Raw genomic sequence first — 18,362 nt, 5'->3', positions numbered from 1 at the left:
GGACGACTGTTGTCATCCTACCAGATGGTTGTTTTGTCTCATCATTGGCCTCCTGCTCCAGCGACAGGCTGGCGCTGCAATGCCTGACGGGTAGCACGGGGTGCTACACTTTAGTGGAGTTCTTTTGTTCCTGGCCGTTGGTTGAGTGTGTGTGAGGGACCTATAAGGTGGAGTAGTGAGCGTGAAGGGGTAATAAAAAAGGTAAGTATAGTCCACTCAGACAACTTTATTCATGTGGCTAACTGCCTTGTCAAAATGGTGAAGGGAGGGGTACCGAAGCTCAAAAGTAAGGTAGTTTGGCTTCATTCAACCCTCACCTATAGTGTGATCAACATGTTTCATGCCATATCGGCAATTCTTCAGGACCTGAACGTGCTCATAAACTCATAACAAACCCATCCGGGCTGAAAAGTGTGTTATATACAACCTGCGCGGTCAGTTTACCAAGTCAGGATGGTATCCTGCGTGGAGTCCCGCCCTAGGAGAGAAATAAAGGATAATCATTCTCCGCAGCCTCATATAAGCTATGTAGGTCAGTTCTGTATGTAAAGAGAGGGACAGACCCTTGACCCAAGCGTGTGTCGTAGCTCAGTGGGGTCACATCAATGAACGGTGAGAGAGAGCGACATAGTGGGTGCCATATATTGACATGCTTAATTAACCGCATGCGCGCTAGCGGAATTCTGCTCGAGTGCTGAGATTTTTAAAAACCCATTATTCATGACGAGCTGGGCTCGTCATGAGCGTGCGAGGAGGCTACCTCATGACGAGCCCAGCTCGTCATGAGCGTCGAAGGGGTTAAAACAATTAACTATACATTATGTACGCAACCCATTGCTTGCTACTAATTCGTATGTCAAGTGCAGGGGGTTGGTTAATTAATTACTGAGTGAGGGGCCATATACGTCATCAGGACCACGAGGGAGGGGGATGAGGGATGAGGACCCAAGGGTGTGCTGTTAGAATGTTGGGATCTTACCCTCAATCCCTGGTAGACGGTCCCCACAGACTGTCCTTGTGGGGCTTGAGCTGCAAGGTAATTACCTGGATGAAAGGGGTGATAAGTAAGGAGAGAGAAAGAAGGTGGACAAGGTTAAATTGTCCCGGTTTACAGGACAGAGAGAAGTGGTGGTGGTGGAACGAGCTGGCCAACAAACCGTGTGGGGCTCAGTCCCGGCCCCCGAGAAAGCCCGGGGGGCACGCCACCTGAGCAAGGTAGCCGCGGGGGTGGTGATACTGCGGGCACCAATCGGGCCCTGGACGGCAACGCCGTATGCCACCCAGAGTACACACCCATCCAGCCTGCTGCAGGAAATGTCGACCGCAACTAGATCCAGGAAATGCTCCCAGGGAGGCACCGTGCGAGTCCCCTGCCCGACGGCGCCCAGCAGAACACCACCGCGGCAAAACCCAAGGCAAGAGTAGCCCCCAAGCACCCCTGGGAAACCGGGGACGAGACCCCAAACAACTTCGCCGGGAAATCCGAGGTGCGGATAATACCGCGGTCCAGCCCCACAAGACACGTCTCCCCACCTTACCTTGTGAACTCGAGGCCAATGCTTGTAGGCACCTACCCCCACCTCGGCGAAATTCTGTTCGCAGGACAGCCGGCAGTGTGCAGTGGTGCCGGTCTGCCTTAAATGCGGAAGTCCGAGATCGCCGTAGGTGGGCGTGGCCAATGGCTCGTTGCTAGGTGATGCGGCCAATCGGGTTCAACGGTGTGACGAGCAGGGGGAGGGACCCGGGCGAGGGCGAAGGAATTCGCTAGCGCCCTGGTTATGCGCCATGTTAGAACGGGGCTAAGCCGGTGGAAACGAGTGGGGATAGTGTCACTCGGTTAGGGTTTTAGGGTTTTACCGGCAAGATTTGAGAATTATTGTGTTCAAATTGTGTGTGTGGATCTAATTCGAGGACATGGTGGACTCAAGTGAATTAAGGCGCCCAACTTTCTATAATGATGGGGGGCTTAATACCCCTCGGGAATTAATCGGGTGAACATAGGATCTATAGATCTCTATTATCTGGGGTCCAAGATTCCACCCGGAGCCTATTATTGGGCGGTGGAGCCAAGATACCCAGATCAAAAATCCAAAGTATCTTGGATAGGCAGACCAGAGGGGCGGGTTGCAAACATTAGTATCCCTGCACGGGCGCCATCTTGGAACAGTATAATGTAATAAGGATTAGCTCAAGAAATGTATTGGTTTGGTAAATCATCGAAGGGATGATATAGTATATCTTATACTGTAAGTGCGGCCACACAGTTGTAGTTTATCTGGCTAGCATATTCCAGGGGACGGAATCATTAAGTCCCTGTGTGTCTGTTTGTAGACGATGCACCCATCGCTGTTCGATTCTGTATAGGGCCTGTTGGTTGATTGAAGGATGGCATTCAAGAACAGTCCATTGTATGCTCTCAGCATGGTGGCCTTGTTGCTTGCAATGTTCGTATAGACGAGTATGTGTCTTCAGACAGCGGATGTTGCTGTTGTGTTCCATAATGCGCAATTTCACAGTACGCATTGTCATTCCGATGTAATTTAACCTACATGGACAGGTCAGCATATAGATGCACTTGCAGCTATTACAGTTCGTGTGTTTGTTGAAGTGCCAAGTGAAGGTATCAGACAGTGCTATGGATTTACCTTGTGTTGACTGGGGACATACGACACACGTACCACATCGGAAGTGGCCCACAACTGGGGGCAAGTCCCAGAGAGTGTTCTGAGGACGGGTACTCGTCTTTTTTGGTCGAGTATGGATCAGAGTGTCTTTAAGATTGGTTGTTCTTTTAAAGGCAAACCTGGAGCGGGGGATGTCCAAACCTGCCGAGTTCAAGATACCCCAGTGAGAGTTCACTGTTTTTTTTATGAACGTGGAGTTTTTTGTGTAGGAGGTAACACAGGTGATGATATCCTCTGTCTCCTTGGTGTGGGTTTCCAGGAGAGAATCTCTGTTATTATTGAGCGCTCTCTTCACCGATTGTTTCAGTAGTCTTGTCGGGTAACCCCTGTCCTGGAGTTTATGTTGCAAGGTAGTGGCTTCTTGTTTGTAGTCCGTTACCAAGGTGCAGTTACTGCGGAGCCTCAGAAATTGGCCGAACGGCAGGTTGTCCCTCAAGGCCCTAGTGTGGTGGCTGTTATATAGAAGGAGGCTATTTCTGTCGGTCTCTTTTTTGTAGAGGGTGGTAGTGATTTCTGTGGGAGTCAGCTGGATAGTCAGATCCAAGAAGGGTAGAGAGTGTTCAGATATGGTGCCCGTGAATTTCAGAAATGGATCCTGGAGATTGATCCATGTGCAGAAGGCATCACAGCTGGACCGGTCGCCTTTCCAGAAAACCAAAATATCGTCGATATAGCGACGCCAAAGGGTGAGGTTTTCGAGGAACGGGTTGTGATCAGATGAGTAGATGAAGTATTTCTCGAAGGTGGCCATGTATATACAGGCCAAGCTCGGTGCAAAGGTGGATCCCATCGAGGTTCCGCGGATCTGGTGGTATAACTGTGACTCATATTTGAAAAAATTCTCCATTAGAGCTATGTTGGCCAGTTCCATAATGAAGGAGATCTGGGTCGAGGAAGACCATTCTTCCAACCTCAAAGTGGACTCAACGGCCTCCAGGGTTGCCTGTTGCGGGATGTTCATGTACAAGGCTTCCACGTCTAAGGTCAAGAGGATGTCAACATCCTCTCTGCCGTCCACGTCATTGATCAAGCGGAGGACGTCTCTGGTGTCCTGGAGATAGGATGGAATTTTCTTCACCAGTGGTTGTAGAAACACATCACAAAATTGGGACAATGGCTCCAGGAGAGACCCTATTCCGGAGACGATGGGTCTCCCTGGAACAGGAGTGGTACCCTTATGAATTTTGGGGAGGGTATAGAAGTAGGGTGTGACTGGTTCCGTTGTAATGAGAAAGTCTGCTTCCTTCTTAGTGATCCATTCATTCGTTTCACCCTCGATCACTAGACTCATGATGGCAGTCGTCAGCCGTTTCGTTGGATCCACAGTGAGGGGTCTGTAGTGGGTGTTGGGGGACAGTTGTCTGCATTCTCGGTCATAATCATCATAGTTTTGGATGACCGTGGCACCCCCCTTATCTGCTTGTTTGATGACAATGGTGTCATCATTGCCTAAAGTGATAGAGGCTTGTCTCTCCGCATTCGTCAGGTTTTGAAATTGGTCGATGTGAGGTTTTTTCTTAAGGCTGGCAAGGACCGCTCGCTCGAATGTCAGAACCTCAGGGGGGACCATACCATCCGTGGGGGTAAAGGTTGAGGGTTTCCTTAATCCGGTGTCTTGGCTCGTCGGCTCGGGTTTGTCGTCAAAGAAGGCCCGTAAGCGTATCTTTCTGAAAAGTTGTCTTATTTCGATCATCTCTTGGAAACTGTCTGGGGTGGGGGTCGGGACAAACCGGAGGCCCTTTTCCAAGACGCTCTTCTCCGTTGGAGTCAAAACTTTGTTTGAAAGGTTGACAATTAGACTCTTCTCCCCCTGGAGGTGGTACTCCTGGTTTCCATCGTGGTCTGTGGTGTCGGCTGGTCTTGCCACTGTACCCCTTTCTGTCTGCCTCGCTTTCGCCCTCTTCCTCTGCCCCAACCTCTGCCTTGAAAAGGTGGCGGGTTCAAAGGGTAAAATTGCAGTGGGCCCTGTGGGAAGAAGGGGTACTGCCATGGAGGTGTCATATGTGGTGGGCCATGAAACATTAGACCTTGTTGGTAGCCTTGTTGCCGTTAGGGCGTTGTGGGAACCGGTTGTTTTTTGGGGGGTAGCCTCCACTTGAGTCACTACTCGTGGAGCCTCGTCTATTGTTATCGTCCGAGTTGTCGTCAGAGGAATAGTTGGTCTTTTTCCCTTTGAAACCATCTCTTAGGTAAGGATATACTCTCTCCTTTTCAAACTTTGTAATATCTTTCTGAAGTTTTGTCGTTTTTTGTTTCAAGAGATATTCATGATGATCCGCCATTTCCTGATTAATTTCAGCTAACTTGGTGGTGAAGGCGGCTTTGTTGTTCTTGTTGACAGTACTCTTCATTGTGGCCTCTAAAGCCGAGATTTTTTCCAATAAGGCATCAGATAGTCGTTTCGCCGTTTGTGTGATTAGGAAAAGTAAATCTTTGGTGCATTTCCATGACACCTGGCACCAGTCAACTTTGAATTGTTTGTCTTCTAGGAAGAGCCTAGGAATGATGTTCACGACTAGTCCCTGTGGGGCTATATTGCTCCTAAGGTATTCTGTCATCATTATGCCATGTATGGTAATCCTTATTAGTTCTTTCTTCATCTCAGTCAGCATCAACCATTCATCATTGGAAGTGCCAGAGGCAGAGGCAGTTGGGTTGTTAAGTAAGGGTGGCGCTGTCCTTAAGGCTTCGGCTATGGCATCCTCATCAAAACTAAGGCCCGGTACGTCTTCCATGTTGGTGACGGGTGGCCGGGGTTAGGGATATATGCTAACCAGAGAAGCCAAGGCTGTGAGTCTGGTCTTCTGAGTATTTTTGATTATAAAATGGGCCAAAGCAGTGAGAAAGTATCACTGTTGGTAACCTGGAAGTCCCGTGGGGTCAACCCACGCAATTCAATTTAACAACAAAGGGGGACAAAATGAGGACAATATTTATAGGGGTCCAGTGTACGTGTCCTATGAACTAATAACCAAATAATGTACGAAGTTCCCCAGAAGGTAGTGAATCAGAATTAGCTTTATTCGATTTTTGATTAAAAATCATAAAAGCAGCAGCGAAACACAAATAAAATACATCCATGTTACATTACATGTCACTTATATAAAAAAAAAACAAGATTAAATTGATAAAATGGTTCAGCTAATCAATATGAAAACGAAAAAAGACACAAAGCAGGACTCTGTCAGCAGTTATATCTGAATAGTGCTCGGAAAGTACAGAATTTCAACATGGGTTCAGATCGGTTAGGGGCTGCAAAACAGAACTACGGGCATTAGGCGCACAGAGTCCCCCTCCCCAAACATTATACTTCTTCACTGCCGTTCTTGGTGACTGGATAGGTGGGATGCTCGGATAAAAGTCGTATAAATCCCAAATGCGAATTGGGCCATCCCCCTCTTGCTGCTTGCATGATCGTAAATAAGGGACTATTTCCCTATGCTTGAATTTAATTAGCACCAAGTCCCCAGGGATGGCTTTTGGCATTGCACCCAACCACCCCACCCTCCTAACGCTTAGAATCCCCCCATCTAAGTCAGGAGGCAGAGGTCTATTGGTCTGTAACCAGGGCATGACCTTATTAAGCAGGTCTTGACGTGTTTCGTGGTTTCCATGGTTTAGTGGTAGAATCCCAGAGACAACAGTCACGTAGGGGGCGGCTTCAGGGGGTAGGTTGATTCGAGGCATTCTAACAGGTTCGAGTTCTGGTTTAGCCTCAATACGATTTATTAATGGATATATTTTGGGCAGGTTGAAGCCTGTTGTAGACGATGAAGTTTGTGTATGCTTTGGTTTTACCGAGATAGTGAGGGGAATAGGAGGGTCTGATGGTACCAGTTTGGTGCTTAAAATATGCGTTTTAATTGTCAGTTCCATATCAGATAACCTGTCTCCCAGGTCGTTTATTTTGGCCACCAATGGTGATATGAGAGATGTTAGTAGGTTCTCAAGCTGTGCCAATAAGGTTGGTTGGAGGGGTGATGAAACATTTTCTACTTCTCCACGCACCATGTCCCCCGATACTGTGGTTAAATTGGTGTGGAGTAGAGAGGGGCTGGGGCATGGGTTTTGGAATATGGCTTGCTTCTCTTTACCAACGTCATCCCCATACTTCCATTTTGTGTTGGGCCCTCCCGGGAGTACGTTTGCTGGGGATCGGTATTTAAAGTGAAGAGGTGAGTTCTGCAGGGTGGCCATAACACCATCATTGGTGAGCGTACTTATAGTGGGTGATATGACCGGGACGTATTTGGTTTCGCACAGGGCGTTCAGCTCCTCCCACAATGACATGATATAATGCGGGTCGCCACAGTAAGTCAATAGTATAAAAAGGAAGAAAAACCCCAGTACCTCTTGAAGGAAAATGCCAGTGGTATGGCCCGTCCCGTCCTCCTTAGGCCTCTGAGGGCCACAGAGGGCCCGCCCTTTGCCCGGGCTTAGCCCGGCGCCACCCGCGCGCGTCCCGCGCTGCGTTATCCGGATATGAGGAAATAGCCCGGTGAGCTGTGGGCGGGCCTCCCTGCAGGTGCAAGCACGCACGGGCTCCTGGTCCCTGGAGTCCCGTGCGGCGCGATCCTGCCAACAATGTCCCCTCAGTGGCGGCTTTACTGGTGATGATTGGAACCCCTCCCGGGACGGCAGCAACAGCAGGGAGACGGTATGCTGCACGACGCGGGACCCGCGCCAGCGGGTCCGGCGAGCAGTTATATGCGCCCGGTGAGCTGTGGGCGGGCCTCCCTGCAGGTGCAAGCACGCACGGGCTCCTGGTCCCTAGAGTCCCGTGCGGCGCGATCCTGCCAACAATGTCCCCTCAGTGGCGGCTTTACTGGTGATGATTGGAACCCCTCCCGGGGCGGCAGCAACAGCAGGGAGACGGTATGCTGCACGACGCAGAAGGTAGTGATTATATGGCTGAGGAAGTCTCTCTCTCACTGAATGGATATGTGTAGGAGTGTCAGGGAATCAAAGTAATCCCTTATCGGAACTTAGGATGCCTCACACAACTAAAAAGCTGGACGACTGTTGTCATCCTACCAGATGGTTGTTTTGTCTCATCATTGGCCTCCTGCTCCAGCGACTAAGTTCCGATAAGGGATTACTTTGATTCCCTGACACTCCTACAAATATCCATTCAGTGAGAGAGAGACTTCCTCAGCCATATAATCACTACCTTCTGGGGAACTTTGTACATTATTTGGTTATTAGTTCATAGGACACGTACACTGGACTCCTATAAATATTGTCCTCATTTTGTCCCCCTTTGTTGTTAAACCCTAACCATCTAAACAGAGCAATCATGCAAGATATAACAGTGGGCACCATGTCCAAATGACTTCCCAGATAGCGGCCCCATGGGCGTTCCCAGTCGCACTCCCAGGCACAGCAATGGCAATACAGTTAAATCATAACACGTCGTCGGGAAGTTACTGAATGCATGTAAAGGAGGGCATTATCTATCCTGTACTTGAGGTGACGTAGCAGTGTCCGTGATCTCCACAGCTTGGTCAGTGTCCTCTCCTGCTCTCAGCTGGAGGAGATATGCCGTGAAGGGAGCCCATATGTCTTTTGGCTGGGAATTAGGGGGTAGGAGTTCCGCATAGTCGTGTAAGTTTTCTTGCCAGGTAGACAGGGAGCGAATCCAACACTTAAATTTGGGGGCACGCCCTCTACCCCAGCGGCACCCTATTAATCGCTTAGCAAGTAATAGACTGAGGGCCAGGAATTTTTTGTGTTTGGTAATCATGGATTGCGTCAATCCCAACAATGCTTGAAGCGGCACGGGGTAAGAGCTACGCCTAGCATTTGTGTGAGGCCAACAAAGACTTGTTCCCAAAAACTGGCAATCCGGGGGCAGGACCAAGCCAGGTGTATGAAATCAGCGCCAGCAGCACCACAGCGCAGGCAGAAGTCTGTTTTGCGCAAGTGAAATCTTTTCAGCCTGGCAGGTGTGTGATATAATCTATGAAGAAATTTATAGTGTAAAATTCGTAATCTATTATTGATTGTAATAGCCTGCGTTTGAATACAGCTGCTTTCCCATTGTTCGTCTGTTAGTGGTGACTCAAGATCTTTATCCCATTCCGCTCTAGCCCTTATGAGGGTGGTTCCGAGTGCAGCCTGCACATGTTTGTATAGCATGGATATTACGTGTTTTGGGGTGTCCGGCTGAACTATGGCGTGAAGCGGAGCAAACGTGTCTGGTTCAGTGGGGAAGGAAGGAGTAAGGGCCCGGACATTTTGGCTTAATCTAGTAAACAAGAAGGTATCCATGCAGGACGGGGACATGACCCCAAAAAATTGGTCCGCCGTGCGGAAGGTACCCTGCACATACAGGTCTCCCCAGCAACGGATTTTAAGTTTCCGGAGCAGGTTGTGACAGATGACTTCGCAGATGACTTGCAGTCTCGGGTCATTCAATAAAGGGAGATTGGGTAAATAGACAAATGGGCTATCAAAGGCCCACACAAGTCGATTCCAGGCCTGTACTGTACAGTCCACAGTGGAGGGGTCCCGGCTTCTTTGGCTCACCGTGGTGTGTATATAGCCAGTTGGAACTAAGGGGGCCATATAGCCGTCCTCAACTGCCAAGTGTGCCATGTAGGGTGGTGGGTGATACCAGTAGACGGCGAAGTGTGCCTGTGCACAGTCATAATAACGTTCAAAGTTGGGCACATCGAATCCGCCCAGGTGAAAGGGAAGCATGAGGGTGTCGAGGCTGAGGCGCGCTTGTTTCCCACCCCAATTCAATCGCGTGATCTGAGATCTGAGGGAGCGGAAGAAAAAAGTGCCTGGGTTATATGGGATATTTACAAAGAGATATAACCGTTTGGGCAGAATATTCATCTTAATTAAGGCAATGCGGCCTGCCATGGAGAGGTGGAGGTGTAGCCACTTAGTTACGTTGTCCGTTATTTTGTCTAGTGTAGTGCCATAGTTGGCACGCATCAGTGCTCCCTTATCCCTATGTATGTGGATGCCGAGATACTTCAGGTCATCTTGTTCCCACACTAACGGGTAGTCCAGCTGGAATGAGTGTGTGCTGTCTGTAAGCGGAAAAAACGCAGATTTGGCCCAGTTGATTTGTACTCCGGCAATCCCCCCAAATGTTGTTATTTCACGCAGGATTGGATTTAAATTTTCACAGGGTTTTTCAATATAAAGTGTGAGGTCGTCTGCGTAAAGCGAGACAAGGAGTGGTCAGGAGCTATAAGTGAGGGAGCGATGATTATGCTTTTGCCGGAGCGTTGCGGCTAGGGGTTCAATCGCTATAGCAAAGAGGATGGGGGACAGTGGGCATCCCTGGCGAGTACCTCTCTGGACAGTAAACGGAGTGGACCTGGCCCCATTGAGGAGCACAGTAGCTGTAGGTTGATGATATAGCAACCTCACCCAGTCCAGGAAACTGAAGGGCAGCCCTATATGTTGTAACGTGCCAAGCAGGTAATCCCATTCTAGGGAATCGAACGCCTTGGTGGCGTCAAGGAACACCGCCACGGCATCGCATTTAGGGTTAAGGTCTTGAAGCACAGCGTGAAGAGTGCGGAGGTTATGGGATGTAGCACGATTAGGCACAAACCCAGCTTGGTCAGGAAGAACCAGGCGCTTCATGAGTACGTTGAGCCGCGTAGATAACACTTTGGCAAGGATCTTGGTGTCGCAATTTAAAAGTGATGATGGGCGATAGGAGTCGCAATGTGAGGGGGGCTTACCTGGTTTGAGCAGGGAAGTGATAAGGGCCTCGCATGGTTTGGGGCAGACTACCTTCTTCCAGAGCGGCATAGTACACCTGTTTAAGTATGGGGGCCAAAATGAGGGCGAAGAGTTTATAAAAATCGATGGGGAGGCCATCTGAGCCAGGGGCTTTTCCCGAGCGCATGCTCATAATAGCCTCGGTAATTTCATCCAGTTCTAATTCAGCGTGGAGAAATTTCTGCTGCGCATTTCCCAACCATGCCAGCGCGACATCATCAAAGTATGTGGGGAGATCAAGGGGTTCTGTTCTGTTCTGTGCGAGGAATATAGTTTCTGGTAATGGTCCCGGAAAGTACGAAGTATGTCAGGGAGATTCTTATAAGTACCGCCACAGTCATCTTGTATTTCAGTAACATAGTTAGTGAATCTAGGGGGCTTAACCGCGTTCGCCAAGGCCCTGCCTGGTCTGTACCCTTCCCCGTATATACGTGCCAAATGCGGGCGTCCTAAGAATTTGCTCTCCCCTTCAGCCAGTTGCGTGTACTCAGATAGTTTACTACGCATTTGCATATGAGCATCTGGGTCCGTAGGGGTGCGATCGATGGACCTCTCCAAGTCCCTCAACTCTACCTCTAGTTTATGCAAGTCCGTGCGCAATGACCGTAAAACACCACCTCCCTTAGCAATGCACCAGCCTTTGACTGTTACCTTGAAAGCCTCCCAAACGGTGACAATGCTTTCAACAGACGAAATATTGCGCTAGAAAAAGTCCCGGATGTCCTGTTCCAATTCGGCTTTAAAAGCAGGGTCCCGAAGATGTGCCGGATTGAGACGCCATGACAGAAAAGGAGAGCTATCCAGGGGAAGTTGCATCTCCAAAAGGACTGGGGAATGGTCAGAAAAAGTGCGGGCAAGGTGTGTTGCGTGTCGCAGCCAGGGGGCTAGGCCCGCAGAGACAAAAACATAATCTAAGCGCGCCCAGGTGGAATATTGGGTAGAGTAGTGTGTGCCTTCTCGCAAAGCAGGGTGTCTGTATCGCCATGCATCCGTCAAGTGATTATCGACTACTATATCGTTGAGCGTGGTACGTGTGTTGGTATAGTGTGAAGGGAGTGGACGAGATCTGTCCAGCGTAGGCTGCAGCGCCGTATTAAAACCTCCGCCCAGGATAATGTGTGTGATTGCCAATGTCTGTATTTTGCTCCATAGTGTCAGTAAAATGGAGGGGTTATCCACATTGGGGCCGTAGAAGTTAGCAAATAGAATGTCATGCGAGCACAGGCGCCCCCACACCAGACAAAACCTGCCCTCTTTATCAGTTTCAAACCCCGTAGGCGTAAAGGCCACTCCCTTTTTTACCAGAATTGCAACACCTCTGGCATAATTAGAATAAGGCGAGAAGGTGCGGCTGGAGGCCAATCTGGATGCGAATTGTGGAGCGTGCCCAGGAGCCAGGTGTGTTTCCTGTAGAAGAGCCACATTTATGCCATGCCTGTCTAGATATCCCAAGATCTGCCTTCGTTTCCTAGGGTCATTGAGGCCCTTAACATTCCAGGAAGCTAATCTAATGGTCTGGTTTGCTTCAGGTCTGGTCATAGTGGACATGTGGGTAGGTAGTGTGAAATAATAGGCAGGGTAGTGGCAAACGGCAAAATGAATAAGCAGTTGAAAGAAAAGTGCCACAAAGCATGTTTTGCGAATAGAAACATTGATACTTCGGACCAATTACCACAGTTCTTCCCCCCTCCCCCTGCTCCCACACTGGCAACCCCAACTCGCCAGGAAAAAGCACCACCCCCCCCAAACAATACGCTGAGTATTAGCACCCAGCCGTAACAGTCCCAAACATTAACAATCATTAGTTCTCAGTGGGTAATGCCCTCAGATGGGGGGGCCACTGGGGGCTCCCGCCCGAGTCACTCCAGCTCCTTATTTCACCCATCCACAACCTCCTGGATCACAGGGGCCGGAATGGCGGGATGGAGGCGAGCGGCCGGGAAACAATAAGATCCTTCAAGTCAATAGGAACGTTATACATCACCAGTCAGTTGGTCGCCTGCATGTCATCAGGAGAGAGACGCCAGATTAAGGTTGATGTTGCATGGAAACAGCGACTCAGGAAGGTTCAGACAAGGGTGAATGGGAGCGCGAACGGCGCCGGGCAGCCGCTTCATGCGAGGATGATCTTCTGTCGCGTTTTAGATATTCCTCAGCTTGTTGGGGTGTCAAAGAAATGTGTTGGCGGACTCTGGTGAATCCGTAGCTTTGCGGGGTAGAGCATCGCGTACTAGATACTGAGTATTTGGAGCTGTTTCTTCACCGCGATGAATTTCCGCCGAGCATCTTGCACCGCTTGGGTGAAATCCGGATAAAATGACAGAATTGTATTTTCGAAGCGCACCTCACCTTTCTCTCTCGCCAGACGTAGCAGGGTATCCCGTTCGCGGTAATTAAGAAATGTCATGATGATCGGCCGCGGTGACGCTCCCGGAGGAGGCTTGGGCGCCAGGGAGCGATGGGCACGTTCAATAACCAATTGCGCCGAGAAAGACTCACGTCCGAAGAGATCACTTAATAGGCGTTCCATGTAGTCTTCCAATCGTCCGGTGTTGGTGGATTCCGCCAGGCCTAGCATACGAACGTTGTTTCTTCGGGAGCGTGCCTCCAACTCCTCGTTCTTGTCAGCTATGACCCTCAATAGTTTATCCATTTGTGCCACTTGCTTTTGATTAGAGGTAGCGCCATCTTCTAGATCAGAGACTCTTTGTTCAGCTTCTTTAAGACGTGTTTCATGTCCATCCAATTTCGCCACTACATTATCTAGTCTATGGTTCATTGAGTCAATTTTGGAATCAATTGAAGTGAGGCTCTGTTGCATGGCGACAAGGAGGGTTTTCCAGCTGTCCTCCCCTGTTTCGGGCGGATCATCGTCACTCTGGGTTTTAGAGTTGGCGCTCGTTGTCTTGCGTCCCTCGAACAGTAGTTTGGACTGTCTGGGTACCGTTTTGCCCATTGCGGCTGATCGGGCAGCACGGGGGTGCGATGGAGTAGGGTAGAGGGAAGCCCGCGCACCACCACCCAGCTGTTTGCGCAGTTCCAGTTCGAGAAAGTGGTGGGTAGGAGTACACCCAAGTTAGGTCCTTTGGGCGGCGGTGGCACAGTACCGTCCCAAACTCCGTGCAAGTGGGGGGGACAGAGGGGATGGGGGGGCGAGCCCCCGAACGGTCCTCTCACACCGTCCCCTTCAATGAATGCGGTCAGTTCCAGCGCCACTTACAGCCCCCCGTTGACGCGCCCTCCGGCAGTGCCAGCGACCCTGCGAGTGTGTTCCACACAGGAGGATATCCAGGGAGAGTGCAGAGCAGCCTATCTCATGATCCAAATGATAGTGGCAAGGCAAGACCAGGCCAGCCCACGGCGCCCCACGGATCCAATACAGCAAGGGGATCTGGGCTGTCAGCTAAGGCTATTCCCGCGGGTGCGTTCATATGATGTTTCCAAAATTGCAGCTACAGGGTATGTATTTGGGGAAGGCGGCCGAGCGGGATCGTGCTGTCTGCAGACAATGGGCTGGTCGGGAGATGGTGTCCGAGACAGTCGCAGGCAGGTACAGCGAGGAGAAGCTCAGGGACCCGGGCAGTGCATGGGTGTGGAGGACGATGGTTACGGCTGCTTTCGCCTCTGCGCCCGCGGCGCCACACGCAGTTCGGTGTTCACCGCCCCCAGGCAACGACACAGTTAGCCCCCCACCACTGTTGGAGCAACAGCGGGCGTCGTCCCGGGTCTGCAGGCTCCTACCACGTTGCAAAAAGAAGCCAGGAGCTGCCGACGGAGGGGGGGCAGGGAGGGGGGGCAGAGTCCTACCAGCAGGCCGTGCAGCACCGGTCTCACGTGGGTCCCCGGTCCGCTCGGCAGGACCGCCAGCACAGCCACCTTCTCCCGCAGTAACTTCGCCCGCCGACTGCGGGCTCGCCGTAAGAGTTTCACCGAGGGAGCAGCTCGGTCTCGCCGAGACGTCGGTGGAGGTTGTGGATTCAATTAGAAGGAAGGATAGGGTTTATGATTGTATTTTATCCCCGGCAGGGCGAGAGCTCTACACCAGAGCGGCCATGCCGGTCTAGCGCCACCTAGCGCCCCAAGGTAAGGAATCTATCACTAACTAATGTCTCTTACAGATATATCGTTACACGAGTACAAACATGTGCGCCAAGTCCGGAGAGATGGCCTTTTTCGGCCGTTCCGTTCTCCAGGACTTTCTGGTGTGATTATTGGTTCGCAGACCCACCACCGAGGTTGGTATTGCTAGGGTATCTATTCTAAGGTATGGAATCTAATACTAACCTGTTTATTTCAGATGCACAAGTTACTTACCTTTGGTAACGATATATCTGTAAGAAACAGTAGTTAGTATTAGATTCCTTACCGACCCACCCATCCTCCCCGTTCTGCGAACCGATATCTGGGGTTAAGGTCATCCCTTTCAGGGCCCTAGTTTCATGGCACCAGTGTTGGTTTTTATCATGGCTCTGCGTTTTCTGGCACGGAAAAGCTGTGTATAAGAACTGACGTCAGCGCGCGAGGGCGACGTCTAAGTACTCCGACGTCATCACGGCACCTACGACGCCGAGGACGGGCGCGTAGCGGGGGACGACGCCTACCGACGCGCATGGGTACTGCTACGCAAAAAATTCTGGATCCAGTCTGACGCCTGGGGATATTCTAAGGGAAGAAATCTAATACTAACTACTATTTCTTACAGATATATTGTTACCGAAGGTAAGTAACTTGTGCATTAAAGGCATTCAGCAAAGAGAAGAGTGTTCTGTTGTAAATTGAACATTTTTTAAACAAATAATCCTTATCTGTGGTGAAAGTAGCACAATTGGCCAAAAAACATCGACCAAAGGGGCATTTCTGACGCGCTGCCGTCTAATGAAAATGCGAGTGCCAACCTCGCAAAATGGCGGCCTCAGTGCTAGGTGCCGCAGAGGACAAAGAAGAAAAAAGCGCTCAAATAGACCGATTACAGTTCTAAAAAAACTTGCCTCCGCGCTCCACACTAGTTCTGACGTAAGAGACCATGTTCTAGCTGCCTCACCATTGTCTGGAAGAGGTTCCTTCAATTCTGGCCTTTTCTTGTTGTCGCGGAACAGCTCTAGGGAGTGGCCAACTTGTCTCGCTGCCGCCGCGCGCTTCCGAGGTTGACCTCTTTGACCTTGGTACTTATTAGGTTCTAATTTGATGCCCTTTTCATACTTTAGAACTGCGGTCGGCTGAGCAGCGGCTCTTAGACAGCTTTAGATCAGTCTTCCTTACCTCCCACATTATTTGGTCTCCCACACTGGTGGTCTTAAGCTAAGAGATGCATCCATGTTTGTGCCGAGCTACGTATTCTAGCCGCTTACCTGCTGCTCCTCTTATAACACTGACACCGCCCTGCCTCTGGGGTTTTTGTTTTTTTAAAGTATGTTTTCATTCTGCTGTTAACTGTTTACTGTCTGACCTCAGGGTGACTCAATGATTTACCTTTGTCAGTAAGGAAAAGCAGTTGATTTCCCATTGATTGATGTATGTTGTTGTGCCCTTCTGAAGTAGTCTTTTAGTGCTGACAGTTGTTTTCTGATTTATGATGTAACTCGTATGCACTACTTATACCGTAATCCAAAATGCATATAAAAGTGGCTTAAAAAAGTTAACACTTAATTCTTCTGTGACAGGTGATGAACATGAAAAACCAGTAAAGATAACTGCTAAGGTGGGAACTCTGAAGAGAAAGCAACAAATGAGGGAATTCTTGGAACAGCTGCCAAAGGATAATCATGACGATGTTTTTAGTGCCACGCCTTTCCAGAAGAAGAGAGTGAAGGTAATACCAAATATTTCAATTGTTACCACACTTTGTACAGTTTTAAAGCATCACCAAAACTACAGACAATTTGATCTAGAAATATTTATATTTGAATTTTTTTTTTGTGGCACTAATTGATAGTGGCAGCAAGGGTTCTCAGCGTAGGTCCATGAAGAACTAATCTGTGTCAGATTTTCAGACTATACCCATAAGGTAGATGTGCCTCGAGTTAATAAAAATTTAACTCATTTATATGGAGATATACCCAGTTTTTATCCTGAGAGTTAGGCGTGGATCTAGCACTTCTGAGGCAACCTTGGGCACATTTATTCTAGGCTTGTCCACATGCTACTGATAGTGAATATTATTTCTTTTGACTAGTAATGTTAGCTCTTGTGGCAGCATGATTAGTGGTCTCTGCAATGGTTGGAGAATCGTTCATGCCAGCAAAGGTGCTTGTGGCCCTAGGTGTTACTGTGTCTTCTTGTGCTTTAAAGCAGTTTAAGCAGATCGGAGGAGTACCAGCCCTGGACGTAAGGGTGGTTCCCATTCTGACCCAAGGGATGTTTCTCTCTCGTACCCGTACTTACTTGTTCAATCAATATATCATAGGTGGTAAACCAGCCATGCTGATACATTGCCTCTCAGGTCTTCACATGCTCCAATGTCCAAGGAAGCATGCTGCGACAGCCGCAAACCTCTCCAATGACTGTCTTTTGATGTGTGGAGAGTCCATCTCTTGGATGTTGGGAGGAATATGCTTGACTTTGAAGATGCCCTTGACGTTGAGGGAGATACTCATGTCATTTATCATTTCTCTTCAATCTAGTCGGTGTTTGGAACGCTATTGAAGAGATTTCCAGGTGGGCCCTCAAAAGGTCTCTGAAGTTCATGTTTGGCTACCATAGTATTGCGGCAAGGAAATGCCTTTACATATAAATCTGTGAAAGGAGCACTCGTAGCAGGGTACATGATTCTAGAGCACTGTTTGGGTACCATCTTGGTCCTGTGTGTGATATTGCTACAATGTACCAAGCTTACAGTCATTGTTTTTATAATAGGGAGTCGCAAACTTACCAAAATGGTACTGGGCACCATACAGGTGATTTAAGGGATTATAGGTCTACTGTGACTATATATATGGCAATTGTAACACAATGTGCTTAATATAAAAGGCTAATGTTTTACAGAGTCTATAAAAGTGAAAGAGTTAGAAATTGAATGTTCGAGGCATATGAGCCGCAGATTGTACACTTAGCATTAGATCGCCACCTGGTGTTGGGCTCGGATGATTGCATGTTGTTGTCGTCTTGGAATAAGTCTTTGTAGTCACAAGATAGGTGAGTCCTCCCTTGGACGATAGTGCGCATGGGCATCGGCTCCATCCTTAGATTGTTTTTTTTTTTTCGCCACAGGGTTCGAATGAAATTTTTCCGCTCCAGTTCGAAATCTACTTTTCAAGTACTTTGAAGCGCAAAACCGTATTAAAACTTCACCTAACTACTTTCGATATCAACAAACATCATATTGACTCCATCAGCTCGATTCCGATCGTCGACGCGGGCCGTTGGGCCTATCCACGCCGTGAGGCCTACACTTCATGGAAAGGGCGCTTGTTCAAAAGATGCCCCAAGTGTGGAGCAAAGATTCCACACAGTGACCACCATGAGGTCTGTAACCTGTGCTTATCGCTAGAACACGCCAAATCCAGCTGTACAGCCTGCGTGTCCTTTCGATCCAAGAAAACCATTCGAGATCGGAGGGCCCGTCGACACGACATGCAGAGATCAGCTCCAGAACCGGTGGATAGCTTTGACGAAGAGGTCCTGCTCGTTCCCGAAGAAGATTCCGATGAAATCCAAATCGTCGTATCAGAGGCAGATGACCCCATACCATCGGGTCAGCGCGGGAGTACTACTGCCCCTTCCCCTGCCCCTGTCCCACACAAGCACCCAAATTGAAGGCAAAGGTCAACACTCTGCCTCCGGGGCCCAGTCGCGACCGAAAGAACACTTCGGAAGCCCCGCCATCGAGCCTGGCTCCGAAGAAAATACTCAAGCCTTCCGGTAGCTCCTTACTGAGCAAGCCGCACGTGGCGATCCCACCAGCTCCCTCGGCCCCTGAACCGAAAGAAGTCT

General features: G+C 49.4%; 1 protein-coding gene across 4 annotated transcripts in view; it reads left to right on the top strand.

Moving 5' to 3' along the window:
• MIS18BP1 (MIS18 binding protein 1) overlaps window positions 1-18,362 on the top strand; it is a 538,190-nt gene that overhangs the window by 341,333 nt on the left and 178,495 nt on the right. For all 4 annotated transcript variants that reach the window (XM_078659687.1, XM_078659685.1, XM_078659686.1 and 1 more), the window contains one exon: window positions 16,094-16,242. In XM_078659687.1, coding sequence (XP_078515813.1) covers window positions 16,094-16,242 — 149 coding nt within the window. The remainder of the gene's footprint in view (window positions 1-16,093; window positions 16,243-18,362) is intronic.

Source organism: Lissotriton helveticus, chromosome 9 (genome assembly GCF_964261635.1).
Source record: "Lissotriton helveticus chromosome 9, aLisHel1.1, whole genome shotgun sequence".
Classification (NCBI taxonomy): domain Eukaryota; kingdom Metazoa; phylum Chordata; class Amphibia; order Caudata; family Salamandridae; genus Lissotriton; species Lissotriton helveticus.
Note: the sequence above shows the minus strand (reverse complement) of the source record. Positions and strands in the feature narration are given on the sequence as shown.